Consider the following 14,569-nt stretch of genomic DNA (forward strand, 5'->3'; position numbering starts at 1 on the left):
ATACATTTTCCTTCCGAAAGAGTCCAGTCTCCGAGAGTCTTTGTTCTTTGGTGTCAGGGCTGGCTGACCTTCCATTCCCTGTGGTTGACCGACTCGACCGCCAGGGAGTTGGGCGCTGGGTAGGTATACAAGTACTCATGCCCCTTAGTGGGTACAAAGTACTTGCATTCTGCCTTCTTAGAGATGGGGGCCAACAAGGCCAGTGTTTGCCACAGGGCATTTGAAATCTTAGCCACCTCTTCACGGAAAGGCAAGGCCACTCTACCCAGTGCCGACAGGGACAGCACATTAAACAGGGATGCTGAGAGCCCCTCCATCTCCTCTGCCTGGAGGTGGAGGCTTACTGCCATCCTCTTTAAGAGTTCTTGATGGGCCCTGAAATCCTCCTGTGGGGTGGAGGGGGCGGGGCAAGGAGGCCAGTGCGGTGCTCTCAGTATCAGCTGGCACTGGAGGGTCCACCACCTGATCGGACTCCAGGCATGGTGCCGAGGACGTATGTCCCACCGACCCTTTTCTCGGGGGTCTGGAGAGGGAGGCCGACGGTGCTTCCGAAGCTCTGGCCACCGAGCGAGCTCCCACCGGGGGCTGCGCCGGAGCCCACCGGTACCATTGGGCCGGCCACGAAGCTTGGTGCCACTGCACCTGCTGTGGCACCGGTGGGGCTGGCTGTTCAGATTGGCTGGCCTGGCCCATTGAAGGATGGCTACGAATGGAGGCCGGGCTGGCGTAAGATCTGCTGTGGTTTCTGGACTGGGAGAAGCGGCAGCGCCAGGATCTACGTCGGCCACGGGACTGCGATCTCTACGTGGAGGACCGGTACCCATGGTAACAGCTGCTCCGTGAACGGCCTCGACGGGTGGACCCGTGACAGCGAGACACTGGTGATCAACGCCTGGGGCTGCAATGTCTTGGTAAAGACTTGGAGCGGGAGTCCGAGCGGGAATGGCATCGATGACCGTGCTGTGACCGACTGCGGTACCCCCTCCGAGACGAGGACCACTGGCGACGCCTGCCGCGGTCCTGTCGATATTTGCTCCTTGAGGACAAGCGGTACTTAGAGTCCCGGCCGGCCGGAACTCAGCCAGACAATCTGGTAGGCATCGAGGGCAATCCACATGGACTCTGCCCTGAATGGTCGCTGGGCGGTGAACGGCATCAGGAACGTTCCCTTGACCGAGACCGGTACCGGGACGGAGGCGACTGTGGAGATCCCAGTGGTGGCTTGCCTCTGGAGCATGGGGCCGACATCGGTGGCGCTCCAGGCACCAGCATGGACATAACGTCCCAGGCCGCCTGGAGGGCTTCAGGCGTAGAATGTATCTGGACAACCGGAGAGGCCTGTTCCGAAGGGGCCGGGCTACTCCGCTCAACGTGAGTCAGAGGCCTGGGGCCCAGTGGGGATTGAGGACTGCCCGATATGGGCCTAGCCTCTGTCCAAGACTTCCCTCGGTGCCGCTGTGAAGAGTCTTCCTGGCCCTCTTGGGGTGCCCTGTGGATGGGGAGCAGTGCGACTGGTCGATGGCACCGGAGGGTCGCCACATATCGACGCCGCAGTGCTGGGTACCGGTTCAGAGTGGCGTGCCGGAGCTGAGGTCAGCGCTGACTCCATCAGGATGGACAGGAGCCTAATGTCCCTTTCTCTTTTGGTCTGAGGCTTAGACTTGCAAATCTTGCACCTTTCGCTGATACAGGTTTCTTCCAAACAGCGCAAACAGTCTGCGTGTGGGTCACTTCTTGGCACAGAACGCCTACAAGAGCTGCACGACTTAAACTCCGGGGCGCAGGGCATGCCCTGGCCCGGGCTCACTGACTAACTAAACAGCTAACTACAGGTAATAACGCTGAACGAATGAACGAACAGTTCTGGGGACAAGCTAGAGCAAAGCTGGAACAGAGTAGTTCCGATGCACCTTCACTGGCGGCAAGAAGGAATTGAGGGTGGGGGGAGCACACACCTCCCCTTATACTGCGCCAGGCAGGGGCCACTCCAGGGTTCGCGGGAGGTGCTCCCCCGCATAGGTAATGCTAGGGGAAAAACTTCCAGCACTGGTGCACGTGGCGAGCACACACACCTATTGTAGAATACACATGAGCAATCACTTGAAGAAGAACTGACCATTTATTCATACCCTTTGTCTCCTGTCCTTTAACTAGTTACTGATCCATGAGAGGATCAGTATCCCAAGACTGCTTACTTTGCTTAAGAGCCTTTGGTGAGGGACCTTGTCAGAGGCTTTCTGAAGTCCAAGTACACTATATCCACTGGATCACCCTTGTCCATGTTTGTTGACCCCCTCAAAGAATTCTAATAGATTGGTGAGGCATGATTTCCCTTTATAAAAGCCATGTTGACTCTTCCCAAATAAATAATGTGTTCATTTAGGTGTCTCATGATTCTGTTCTTTACTGTAGTTTCATCCAATTTGTTTTGTACTTAAATTAGGCTTACTAATTGGTGTTAAATTAGCTATCCTCCTGTCACCTGGTACAGAAGGTTATTTAAGTGATAAATTACATATCAGTTAGTAGTTCTGCAATTTCATATTTGACTTCCTTCAGAACTCTTGGACAAATACCATCTGGTCCTGGTGATTTATTACTGTTTAATCTATCAATTTGTTCCAAAACCTCCTCTATTGACACCTCAATCTGGGACAGTTCCTCAGATCTGTCATAAAAAAAGAATAGTTCAGGTGTGGGAATCTCCCTAACATCCTTTGCAGTGAAGATTGATACAAAGAATTCATTTAGCTTCTCCGCCATGGACTTTTCTTCCTTGAGTGTTCCTGTAGCACCTCGATCATCTAGTGATCCCACTGATTGTTTGGCACATTTCCTGCTTCTGATATACTTAAAAAGTTTTTGATGTTAGTTTTTATGTCGTCTTTTGCTAGTTGCTCTTAAAATTCTTTTTTGGCCTGCCTAATTATGCTTTTACATTTGACTTGCCAGAGTTTCTGCTCCTATTTTCCTCAGTAGGATTTGATTTCCAATTTTTAAAGGATGCCTTTTTGCCTTAATCACTTCTTTTACTCTGTTTACCCAAGGTGACTTTTTAAAAAAAATTTGGGGACTATTCAGTTTGAACTTCTATTATGGTGTTTTTAAATAGTTTTAATGCAGCTTGCAGACATTTCACTCTTGTGACTGTACCTTTAAATTCTGATTAACTAGCTTCCTCATTTTTGTGTAGTTTCTTTTTCTGAAGTTAAATGCTACTGTGCTGGGCTTCTTTGGTATTTTCCCTCCCACAAGGATGTTAAAATTAATTACATTATGGTCACTATTACTGAGTGGTTCAGCTATATTCACCTCTTAGACAAGACTCTATGCTCCATTTAGCACTAAATCAAGAATTGCCTCTCATCCCTTGTGGGTTCCAGGACTAGCTGCTCCAAGAAGCATTCATTAATGGTGTCTAGAAACTTTATCGCAGCATCCCATCCTGAGGTGACATGTACCCAGTCAATACTGGGATAGTTGAAATCCCCCGTTATTATTGAGTTTTCTATTCTCTAATCTCTCTCTCTCTCTCATCATTTTACAATCAACTTCCTGGTCAGGTAGTTGGTAGTATAGTCCTACTGTTATACACTTATTATTCAAGAATGGAATTTCTATCCATAGAGATTCTATGGTACATTTTGATTCATTTTAGATTTTAACTATATTTGACTCTATGCTTTCTTCCACATATAGTGCCACTCCCCCACCAGCATGACCTACTCTGTCATTCCTATATATTTTGTACCCTGGTATTACCATATCCCATTGATTATCATCGTTCCACCAAGTTATTGTGATGCCTATAATACCAGGCACTCAAGTCCTCCCATCTTAGTATTCAGACTTCTAGCATTTGTATACAAGAACTTATAACATTTGTCACTTTTTAGTTGTCTGCCAGTTGCATGGGACAGTAGGGCCACTGGATGTCTATAAATGCAGATCTGCTACTCCTCTCCAGCCTACCTTTGCGCGATCCAAAGTGACCTTCCACCCTATACTCACACAGGCTGGCATGGAGGCCAGTTCTATGGCATGCAGTGTATGCAAAACCACCCCTGTTTAGCAGGTCAGCTAGTTGATCCGCCTCCACCAAAAAAACAAACAAAAAAAAGCAAAGAAAAAACCCCAATGCCAACCTACATACATACCCCATGCAGAGATTAGGTGATGCAGACGGCCTTATGCTGGACATCCACACGACGGTCAAATTTTACCCCAGCTAGTCTTCTGGCAACCATTACGATAAATCTATCAGCAAACCTGATTAGCTGATCCCATGATGATCCTTTCTTGCAGTGGTCTCCAAAGTGGGGTGCGTGCACCCCAGGGGTTGCGCAAGACCATCCCTGGGGGTGCACGGCAGGAGCAGCGCCGCCGAAGGAGCACCGCCGGCACGCCGGCGGCAGCTCGGCTCTCCCTGCTCCGTCTTCGGCGGCACACCAGCAGCAGCTCAGCTCTCCCCGCTCCATCTTCGGCAGCACGCCAGCGGCAGCTCGGCTCTCCCCACTCCGTCTTCGGCGGCACGCCGGCGGCAGCTCAGCTCTCCCCGCTCCGTCTTCGGCAACATGCCGGCGGCAGCTCAGCTCTCCCTGATCCATCTTCGGCGGCACGCCGGCAGCAGCTTGGCTCTCCCTGATCCGTCTTCGGTGGCACGCCGGCGGCAGCTTTTTTTTTTTTTTTTTGCTTCCTTAGAGCTGGCCCTGAGGGTGCGCGATCCAAAAAGTTTGAAGAGCCCTGCTTTATTGAAGCAAAGTATTTGAAAAAGCCACCATGACTTCCAGAACAATGCAAAATTCTACATTTGATAATAATATTTACATCTTCACACTGATCCTTTGGCATAGGATTTATCGCAATTGTACTATTCCATATTTTGGTATCAAAGCTAATTTTATTTAACCCTATTTTTCAGTCCAGTAGCTGCCAAGAAGTTGTGCTGTGCTAGATGCAGCACCTCCCTTCAAGCAGTAAAAGGAAGCACTGCACTGAATCCAGACTTCAGTGGGAGATGCAGTAAATTAATGGCTGTGGGGGCAGTATCGGTAAATGATGCAGTATCAGTGTCTGGCACAGCAGCAGAACCAAAGTGTTAAACATTTAAGATGCTTCTACAGACTGTATTTCAAATGAGGGATTTCAACAAATGGTTGATGGAGGAAACAGAAGAGAAACAGGGGAATGTTACAATCATTTCTGTATTTGTCAGTAGTTTAAAATCAGTTGTAGTCCCAATTCCTGGTCATCAACAAATTGTTACGCTTCAATCCAAAACCACTTGGCATAGCAGTAACTTGGTGGGATGGTGTGAGGATCTGTAGGCCTGGAACCTCCATCCGCTGGCTCCTGGTTCTACATCACCAGCCAACAGCTCTGGTAAAGTGAGGAACAGCATCCTATGAGCCCCACAGGTTCAGGCACCACTGGATGTTCAGCCCACGGAAATCCTGACTGCAGGAGCCTACCACCTTCTGTGACTGGCCCAGGCACAATATTTAAGACTCATGGGAAACATCTGGAGGCTGTCTCTGCAACTAGGCAGATTCCTGGCTTGTTGCTGCAAACAGTCCCTGCAGCACACTCCTGATACCCTGCCTTGCTCCTGTTTCCTGACCCCAGACCTGCTCTTGATACCTGGGCCTGGTTCCTGGTCCCTTGATTTGCTCCTAACTTTTCACCCTGCCTTAGTTCCTGCTCCCCTTCACCGCTCCTGACAACTCACATTGCCTCTGTTCCACTAACAACCCTGCTTCCACTGACTCACTTGGCTCCAACCCAGTGTGGCTCATCAACATCAACACTGACCTGATTTTATGGCATGGCACTGCTATGGACTGAGAGAGAGATCAAAAGACAGATTCATAACAACTCCATGAAGAGACAGATCTATGTGATCAGGGATTTCATATTAAAAGAACTGATGGCCTGTCAACAGACCAGATACAGGGAACAGAAGAGCGTGCTGTCTGTCAGGAGCAAGGATATGAGATGTGAATGTGAGGATGAAGAGGATCCTGATGGGAGAGTGGAAACATCCAGTGGTTGTGCTGCATGTCAGGATGAATGACACTGCTAGATTCCACCTGGAATGGACCAAAGATGACTACATTTTTCTGGGTAAGACACTTAAAGAAGTGGAAGTTCAGGTGATTTTCAGCTGAGTACTTCTGGTCCCTAGAGAAGGAGACTGAAGGCATGACAAAATAGTGAAGATCAACAGATGGCTCAAGGATTGGTGCTACGAGGAAGGTTTTGGGATGATCAATCATTGTGAGGCATTTACAGAAAGAAGACTGTCTGAAGCATTTACAGAAAGAAGACTTTCTGATGGTCTGAGATACTAATCTTATGGGATAAAGGCTGGCATGATTGATAAGAAGGGCTTTAAACTAGGTGATAAGGGGAGAAGATTGGTAGAGACTCATGCAATCGCCATGCTTGGTTCAGTACACAGGAGCAGGAAAATCAGCTAAAGGAAGATATATTAAGAGATAATAGAACACTAAAAGGTAGAAAATTGGGTAAGAGCTGAGGGAAACTGAAATGCTTGTGCCCAAATACAAGGAGTCTGGGCGATGAAATGGAGGAACTGGAACTACTGGTGCAAGAGGTTAAACCAGATATTATGGGTATTAGAGAAGCATGGTGGAATAGCATTCATGATTGGAATACAGGTATTAAAAGGCATGTGCTGGAGATTGGAATAAAGGTAAAAGTGATGGGGTAGCATACATCAACAAAGCAGTAACCTATAAAGAAATACAAAGTGACAATAAGGACAAATTTCAGAGTAACGACAAACATATTCTGCCTGGGTCAAAATCACTTCGGGGAAAGTCTGTAAAAAAACGGTTCTGTTGGGATGGTGTTAGAGGTCTGTTTTAGACTGTTATGGATAGTAATCTCTTGAATATTATTAGAGAGAAATACTTTTGGGAATTGTATCATAATGGGAGACGAACTTCTCTGATATAGAATGGAGAATAAATGCTTGGATTGGTTTGAAGAATAAATGCTATTAATACTGGTAGGGCCCAGTTATTTCTGCTGTGATAAACAACAGCTTTCTTAACCATATCATCTCTGAATCAACAAAAAGTGATGCAATTTTAGACTTGGCTTTTATTAAGTAGTGAGGACATCACAGAAGAGTTGGTCACAGGAAACAACTTTGGATCAAGTGATCATAAATTGATTCAGTTTAAATTAAATGGAAGGATAATCAAAACCAGCTCATCAACTATTATTTTTTTATTTCAAAAGGGCAGTTTTTTTTGGAAATTAAGGGAATTAATTAATTCAGTGATCTGAACTGAAAAGCTCAAGGACTTAAATACAGAGAAGGCTTGGAATTTCTTCAAATCAACTATATAAAAACTATCTGAAATTTGCACCCCAAGTAAGGGGAAGAAACCGGTAGGGAAATGCTCCAGACCCAGCTGGATGAATAATCACCTGAAAAAGGTTATTAGGAATAAGCAGAGCTCCTGGGAAAGTGAAAAGGGGGTGATCAGCAAAGCAAGCTATATTGTGGAGGTTAGAAAATGTAGGAATAAAGTGAGAATTGTTAGAAGTCCAGCTGAATTCGTTCTTGACAAAGAAATTAAAATCAATAAGAAAGAGGATTTTAGGTATATAAATAAAAAGAGAATAAGGAATTATGAGGGTTGGGCCGCTATGCAGCATGGATGGGAAGGAGATAAAAGGTAATCTAGCTGTAGCCCAAAAACTAGATGAATAGTTTGCCTCAGTTTTCAATCATGATGATAATAAAGAACACGTGCATGAAGGCAGTATGGCTGATGGAAATGAGTGTCTAGAAATGGAAAATACCACCTCTGAGGTGGAAGAAAAATTTAAGTCGTTAATGGGCTCAAATCAGGGGGACTGGGTAACTTCCACCCCAGAATATTGAAAGAACTGGCACATGAGATTACTAATCCAGTAACAAGGATTTTTATCTATTCAGCAGTAGTACCATACGGCTGGACAATAGATAACGTCATACTTATATTTTTAAAAGGGGGAGAAAAGTGATCAGGGCAATTACAGACTTGTTAATTTGACCTCAGTAGTATGCAAGATTTTATAACAAATCGTGAAAGAAAGAATAATTAAATTAATAGAGAAGATTACCAAAGGTAGATCATGCCAGTCTAAGATGATCTCCTTCTTTGAGAAAATAACTGATTTTTTAGATATGGGAAATACAGCAGGACTTCAGTAGAGCATTTGACACTGTGCCTAGAATGATGAATTTCAACTGGAACAGGTGCAGAGAAGAGCTACAAGCATGATCAGGGGAATGGAGGGACCATCTTATGGGAGGGGACTAGAAGAGCTTGGCTTGTTTACCCTATTTAAAAAAAAAAGGCGCAGAGGGGATATGATTGCTCTCTGTAAATACATTAGAGGAATAAATACCAGGGAGGGTGAACAGCTATTTAAGCTTAAGGAAACTTTACCACAAGAACAAATGGATATAAACTGGCCATGAACAAATTCAGGCTGGAAACTAGAAGTTTTCCAACCACCAGAGAAGCCAGGTTCTGGAACAACCTCCCAACAGGAGTTGTGATTGTATGGCAGGGTTGCTTGTGATGGTAGGGGCAGGGCTCAGCGGTCCTGGGGCTCACTTCTGGTGAATGTCCTGTATTCCTAAACTTTATAATTCAAGGTTTTCAACTTGCCACTGGTAGGGGTCAACAAGGGATTCCTGTCTATCCCATGTATTCTGGGAGGTTTTTTTTTTTTTTCTAAATCTCCTTCCTCTGAAGGATCAGGAGATGACCACAGGTAGAAATGGGACACTGGGAGGTGGGGTATGGGGACTGGGCTAAGGATCTGAGATGGCACCAAGAATTCTCTCTCTCAGGTGCTTAGCTGGCTGGTTCTTGCACATATGCTCAGGGTCTAACTGATCACTACATGTGTGGCTAGGAAGGAATTTTCCCTTGGGTCAGACTAGCAGTAACCTTAGGTTTTTTTGTTTTTGTGCCTTCTTCTGTAATGTGTGGGTGTGGATAACTTGCCAGGATTATCTGCGTCTATCTCAATCATTTCCCTACCATTGCAGGGACCTTGGGAACTGGTGCACCTCAGTCCCTACTATTCTCAGCCAGTGGCACATAATATTCCAGTCTCCTGTGGACTGTAATTATTTAGTCTCATTTCGGTTGTTGAGTACCTGTGTGGACTTAAATTCTGTGACTCCTGCTTTTGGCCTTAACCCTCTAAATTGAACTTGGACCACATCCCCTGCAACCCAGGCCCTGGATTTGACCGACACCCCATAGCTGGGATCCTGACTAAAGTACGAAAATCAAGGAAATATGTAAATAAGGCAGAGATAATGCACCTTTTGCACCGGTGTACTGCACAAGTCATAATGCAAATAGAGCTGGCTCACTCATCTCTAGCTCCAGAGAAAACATTTTGCATATAGCCAATTCAAATAAGTAGAATATTTTTTTTAAAATCCACCTTATAAGCTATATTATCTTGACACAGTTAAGTGCATGATCAATACCTCTTGCTTTATTACTGAGGTAAGATGAAGGAGGAGATTCTGGCAGCAGACAGACAAAACACAGCACTTTGTAGAGCCAACCAAAAGACAACTATTTTTCTGCTTCTTTCTGCTAAGGTTGCATGTGTTGTCACTTTTTAACACTAAAATATGTATATAGCTTAGAAGGGTACTGCACTCACCCCCACAAAAACCCAAACCGAAACAAACAGAAACTCTCTCTCCTCACAAGTCTGATTTTCATGCACCCCCAATTCACACTGACTTAAATGGGGGTTGAGGTGCTCCACAGCTCGTTGCCTCTGGAAACTCCAGTTAATAAGGATGTCACAGATATAGCATTCTCTCCAGCAATCTCATTCATACTGATCTTTAATTCAGAACAAGAATAGGTTGCCAAAAATACCTAGATAATGAAAGTTCCTAGGCATAATGGGCTGAATTCTACGAACAGTATTCTTGTGCAATAGTTCCACAACCCCTAAGGAAAGTGACTACAATTTCACTTGTATGCAAGCATTGTGTTGAAATGAAACTTCATGCTTACAAAGCTGTAGCTGCCCCATGTCCATTTTCTAAGACACATTACATTTTATAAAATAAAATATCAGACTCCAAGTTTCATTACACTGCACCGGGAGGCTGAAGCAGCCATATTTCAGAGAGAGGGGAGGACATTATTTGCATTGCATTTATGCAGCTGAAGATGACACTTCCTGTCCACTTATAAATAGACGTTTCATACCAAAAAAAATCTATTTACTTATTTATTTAATTCTTATAGCACCAATTTCCATAGTAACTGCATGTTTCACTTACAGAGATTCAAACAAGTTATTATTGGACGGGACTATAATAAATGCCGATGTTAAAAAAAAGGTTACGTGTTTTAGGGATTTCCTTTCCCTTCCACATGATGCTCCTTTAGCATGAACGTTCCAGTAAGTCTTGAAAGTATTAATTTTTTGTAGCTTAATAGGCACATATTGTTCAACACCATTCAACCCCTCTTCATTCCAGCTAGACTAGGCCCTGGATCACAAAAGCTGCACTGAATACTCTTGATTACTGGACTTGATAAAAAATTAGAACTATACACTAAGATACTTTGCTGAAGATATCTGGAGTGAGAAACTAGAAGCATAACAATCTACTAATTATTTACAAAAGTGAGCTATCTGTTGTGGTTATTACTTTATATAAAGGAATAGCAGTTGTACAGAAATTACGTTTCTTGATACTTGATAAATATTCTGTGAATGGTTATTAGCATAAATGGGATAAATGGTAGCATTTTGTATTGCCAGTGCATTATTTATTGCAAATCTAAGACAGCAATGATTTCTAAAGATGGAACTCCATAAGATATGCATCTCAAGGTTGGATGCTTGCTTACTGGATACCTTTTCAAATGTAAGAGATTACCTAGACAAACTCTTTTCCAAGCTAGAGTTAAGTTTGAGAGCTGGGGTAAATTTTTCGAAAGCGCCAAAGTGACTCAGGAGTCCAAGTCCTATTTTCAAAAGATATTTAGACACTTAGGAACCTAAGTACCATTGACTTTCAATTAACTGTAGGCTTGTAGGTGTCTAAATCACTTTTGAAAATGGGACATAGAATAAAATTTTCAAAAGCCCCTACATCATTTAACAGTCTATGTCAGTAACTTAGGGTAAACAAAAACAAAACAAAAAGTTAAAGGTATGTCGTAGATGTAAAAAACAACAACCCCTTTTAGAAACCCAAGACATTCAGAGTTAAGGTTAAACTTAAAAAAAACCCAATAATTTAATAATATGGAAATGCACAATCAAGGCATCCAACATTTAATTTTGTCCTAATAGCAATTCTCAGAGAGAATAACACCATTATTTGTCCACATAAATTCATCTCATTAGTGACCACAAAAACTAGACTGCTTTTCTTTTAATAGCACAGCAGGTCTATTATGTCTCCAGTCATTGTTGCAGTCGTGCACGATCCAATTGCAATTCCTGATTACACAAATAGCATACTGAATGCAATCATCCCCTCTCTCCTTAATATCTCATACATCACCAATTCCAGAATATCACTAAACTCAGAATGTGTGTGTCTACATATAAAGCATACACGCTCAGATCATTAATTTATAGCACTTGCATGAAAATAGCATAGATTAGTGTGGTGATGAAGAATCACATTCAGTGTTGAAAAAATTAGAACAAAACAAATAATAAACAAAAGGTCATGTGATGAATATTTTTGACACTGCACCCACAAGCTGTATTAGCCTAATATTTTCTCCACATGTAACATGTCTGCAGCTTTAGATATCAGACTTCTTAAAACCTTAATGCAAAATTCACATATCTTACAAAACAGGCTTGGAAGGAAAAAAGAAAGTTTGGAAACTGGCCTCTCTACAGCATGGAGTTAAGATTGTTTGGGTGCCTTAATTAACAAATCTTGCATTTGAGTTTCTTCCAAGTTAGATCTTAATGCTGAACTTCCTGAGTTTCAAATGATGGTTTCTTGCCAGATACAATATTTGTGTAGGGTTATTTAAAAACAATATTATTTATTTTGCAAAAGTCCCCAGGTAAGAACCAGGGTTCTGCTGTATTCTTAAAATGCATTTCTAACTCTGCAAAATGACTGTGTAAAAGCTTGCATCTTCTTACTCAACAGATGTCTTTCTTGTAGGTATTCATAATTTGTATACATTTATTTTAGTGACAAATACATGTTTACTGATTTTTACTCTTGTAGGACCAGCAAAGCTAATATAACCAAGAATGTGGATTGTATTCTATTCTTCTGCATCATCAACAGAATTGTTTGCGGATTTACAATTACAAGCCAATGCTGTTACACCTATGCAAACCCAATGGGTTTTCACAGATGCCAATGAGGGCATAATTAGCCCCACACTACCTTTTTTACATGCACAATCTTGCCACAAGATTAATGCCTTTTTTGCGTGAGAATTTCTTTAGGGTTTCTGTTTTGTTATGTTTTTTAAATGTCTGTGACATTCACAGAGGGGCAGGGGGCAGCATCCTTGGTGGAGTTCCTAAGGCAGGGAGCAGCATCCTTGGTGGAGTTCCTAAGTTTGACAGGGCACTGTGAATGTAAGAAATAGGAACTGGTTCCTGTCTCCCCAGCCAGCCTCTTGAAGTCACCACTCCTTTTTGCCCAGCCTTTCTGCTCCACCAGGTTCCATATTTTGATTCTTGATCCCCCTCTCATGTTTGCTTCCTGCACCTTCTGAAGTCCACAGGACTTTATACAAGCTGTGGCAGATTACCAGGTACTGCAGGATTGATGTTGGTCTTACAAAGGCTCAAAAGAGGCTTCTACCTACTCTAAGTTGCACCAAAGGACAGTTTGGTTCTCAGTCAGCTGCAGGATTGAACTAAGGGGCTGGTCAAGGGAGGCAGATTCCATTTCCAAGCTGAAATCTTCTATTGTTTGTATTGTTTAATTAAACCAATAGCTAGATCTTTTTAAGAAACACATCAGAAGCATTTCAGCATAATGAATTTAGTATTTTCTTAATATGCAAAGTACATATCAGGGCAGCATAACTGAGTACACAGCCATGGGGAATAGGAAGGAGCCTGGGGGCAGAAAAGTCCATGCTTTTAAAAAAAATTCACTTGTTATCTTCAATGGTTGTTAGGGGACCAAGGCTGAAGCAACAGGAGCAAGGATCAGGGCTCCCTTGTTCTCCTAAAGTACTCAACTTTTCTTTCAGAAAAATGCAGGAAGCAGGCCCTGGGAAGTCTGTCCCTAGTTCACAGTGAGACTCTGGGTGTGGTGCAGAGCAGGCTTTCCCACTGAAAGAGTAGGGAGGAGAGACCTAGTGACTAATTGCTTTTAACATGGCATGCTCATAACAGGAGGGTCAGGAGATTTATATAAAGAGGCTCTTCTAAGTCTTCACTGCATGCTGGAGAAAGCAGCACTATGGGAAAGATGCTGTCCTAAAGCCTCTGGATGCTATAACCTGTCAGACACATACAAGTAACTGAAAAAATATATCGACTTTTAAGGAGAAGACCTTGAGAGACCAACAACACTTTGACCACTACACATCTTTAGGAGATTACATTCTATGTCACTGTGTGTGTCAGTTGGTGTAATAAGAGTCTCCATATTTAAATAATTGCTCCATCCCTGTCATATTCTGTTCTTCACTTCCATGGTGCAGCATGACTTTTGGAGTGGGTATCAAGAAAGATTTTAACTTCTCCCTCAAGCATCAAGTACAGACCACTGTTGGAGGCAGGATACCAGACTTGGCAGATCAATTATTTGATCCAATATGGTAAATCCTGGTAAATCATAATGCACTACAGCAGGCAGTGAAAGATTCAGTATGTACAACATTCTATTTTTAATTAAAAAAATACCTCAAATTATTTTATTGCTGAGTTGTAGGCAAAACAGTATCTTTCTTCTCCACACTCCACCCCACCTTGTTCCTCAAACCCCACAGACTGGGAGAGCAAGTTCCTGAAGCTGTTTTAAAACTAACGTTTTCAAGCCAGCCACCATTTTAGATCTTGGGGGTTGCGACCCCAGCCATTTCCCGTACTCTGATTCACTTTATTTACCTAATTGAGACGATAAGAGACAGCACCTCTAGCAGGATGGCAATGATGAACACCACAACTGCTGCAGGTGGGGGAGGGGACAGGACCATCCCATGTTTCAGGAAACAGGTGATAGAGAGTATAAGGAAGACTGTTGTGGACAGGAACACATCCAGGAGTGAACTGAAGGTAGCACTGGCAAACGTCTTCACAGGAGCATTCTTTATTACCTGTTTGGAATATGGGGGGTGAGAGGAAGTGGAAGAAAACATGAATAAGGTTTTCTATTCTGATTACATTGTACTACACACCAGAAACATGTCTGAAAACAAAGGGAAAGAATACATAGCACTTTGCCAGCTCAGCACCTCAACATAAATACTGGATGACCACTGTGAAAGGAATTGGTAATCTCAGTCCAGTTCCTGGTGGATGAGTTCAGATCACAAAAAAA

General features: G+C 43.3%; 1 protein-coding gene across 2 annotated transcripts in view; it reads right to left on the reverse strand.

Annotated features, from left to right (window-relative positions):
* The window catches only part of ADCY9 (adenylate cyclase 9), a 175,026-nt gene that overhangs the window by 23,775 nt on the left and 136,682 nt on the right, over positions 1–14,569 (reverse strand). For both annotated transcript variants that reach the window (XM_077828819.1, XM_077828818.1), the window contains exon 6: positions 14,137–14,345. In XM_077828819.1, the coding sequence (XP_077684945.1) occupies positions 14,137–14,345 (209 nt within the window). The remainder of the gene's footprint in view (positions 1–14,136; positions 14,346–14,569) is intronic.

This window comes from Eretmochelys imbricata, chromosome 10, assembly GCF_965152235.1.
Source record: "Eretmochelys imbricata isolate rEreImb1 chromosome 10, rEreImb1.hap1, whole genome shotgun sequence".
Lineage (NCBI taxonomy): Eukaryota > Metazoa > Chordata > Testudines > Cheloniidae > Eretmochelys > Eretmochelys imbricata.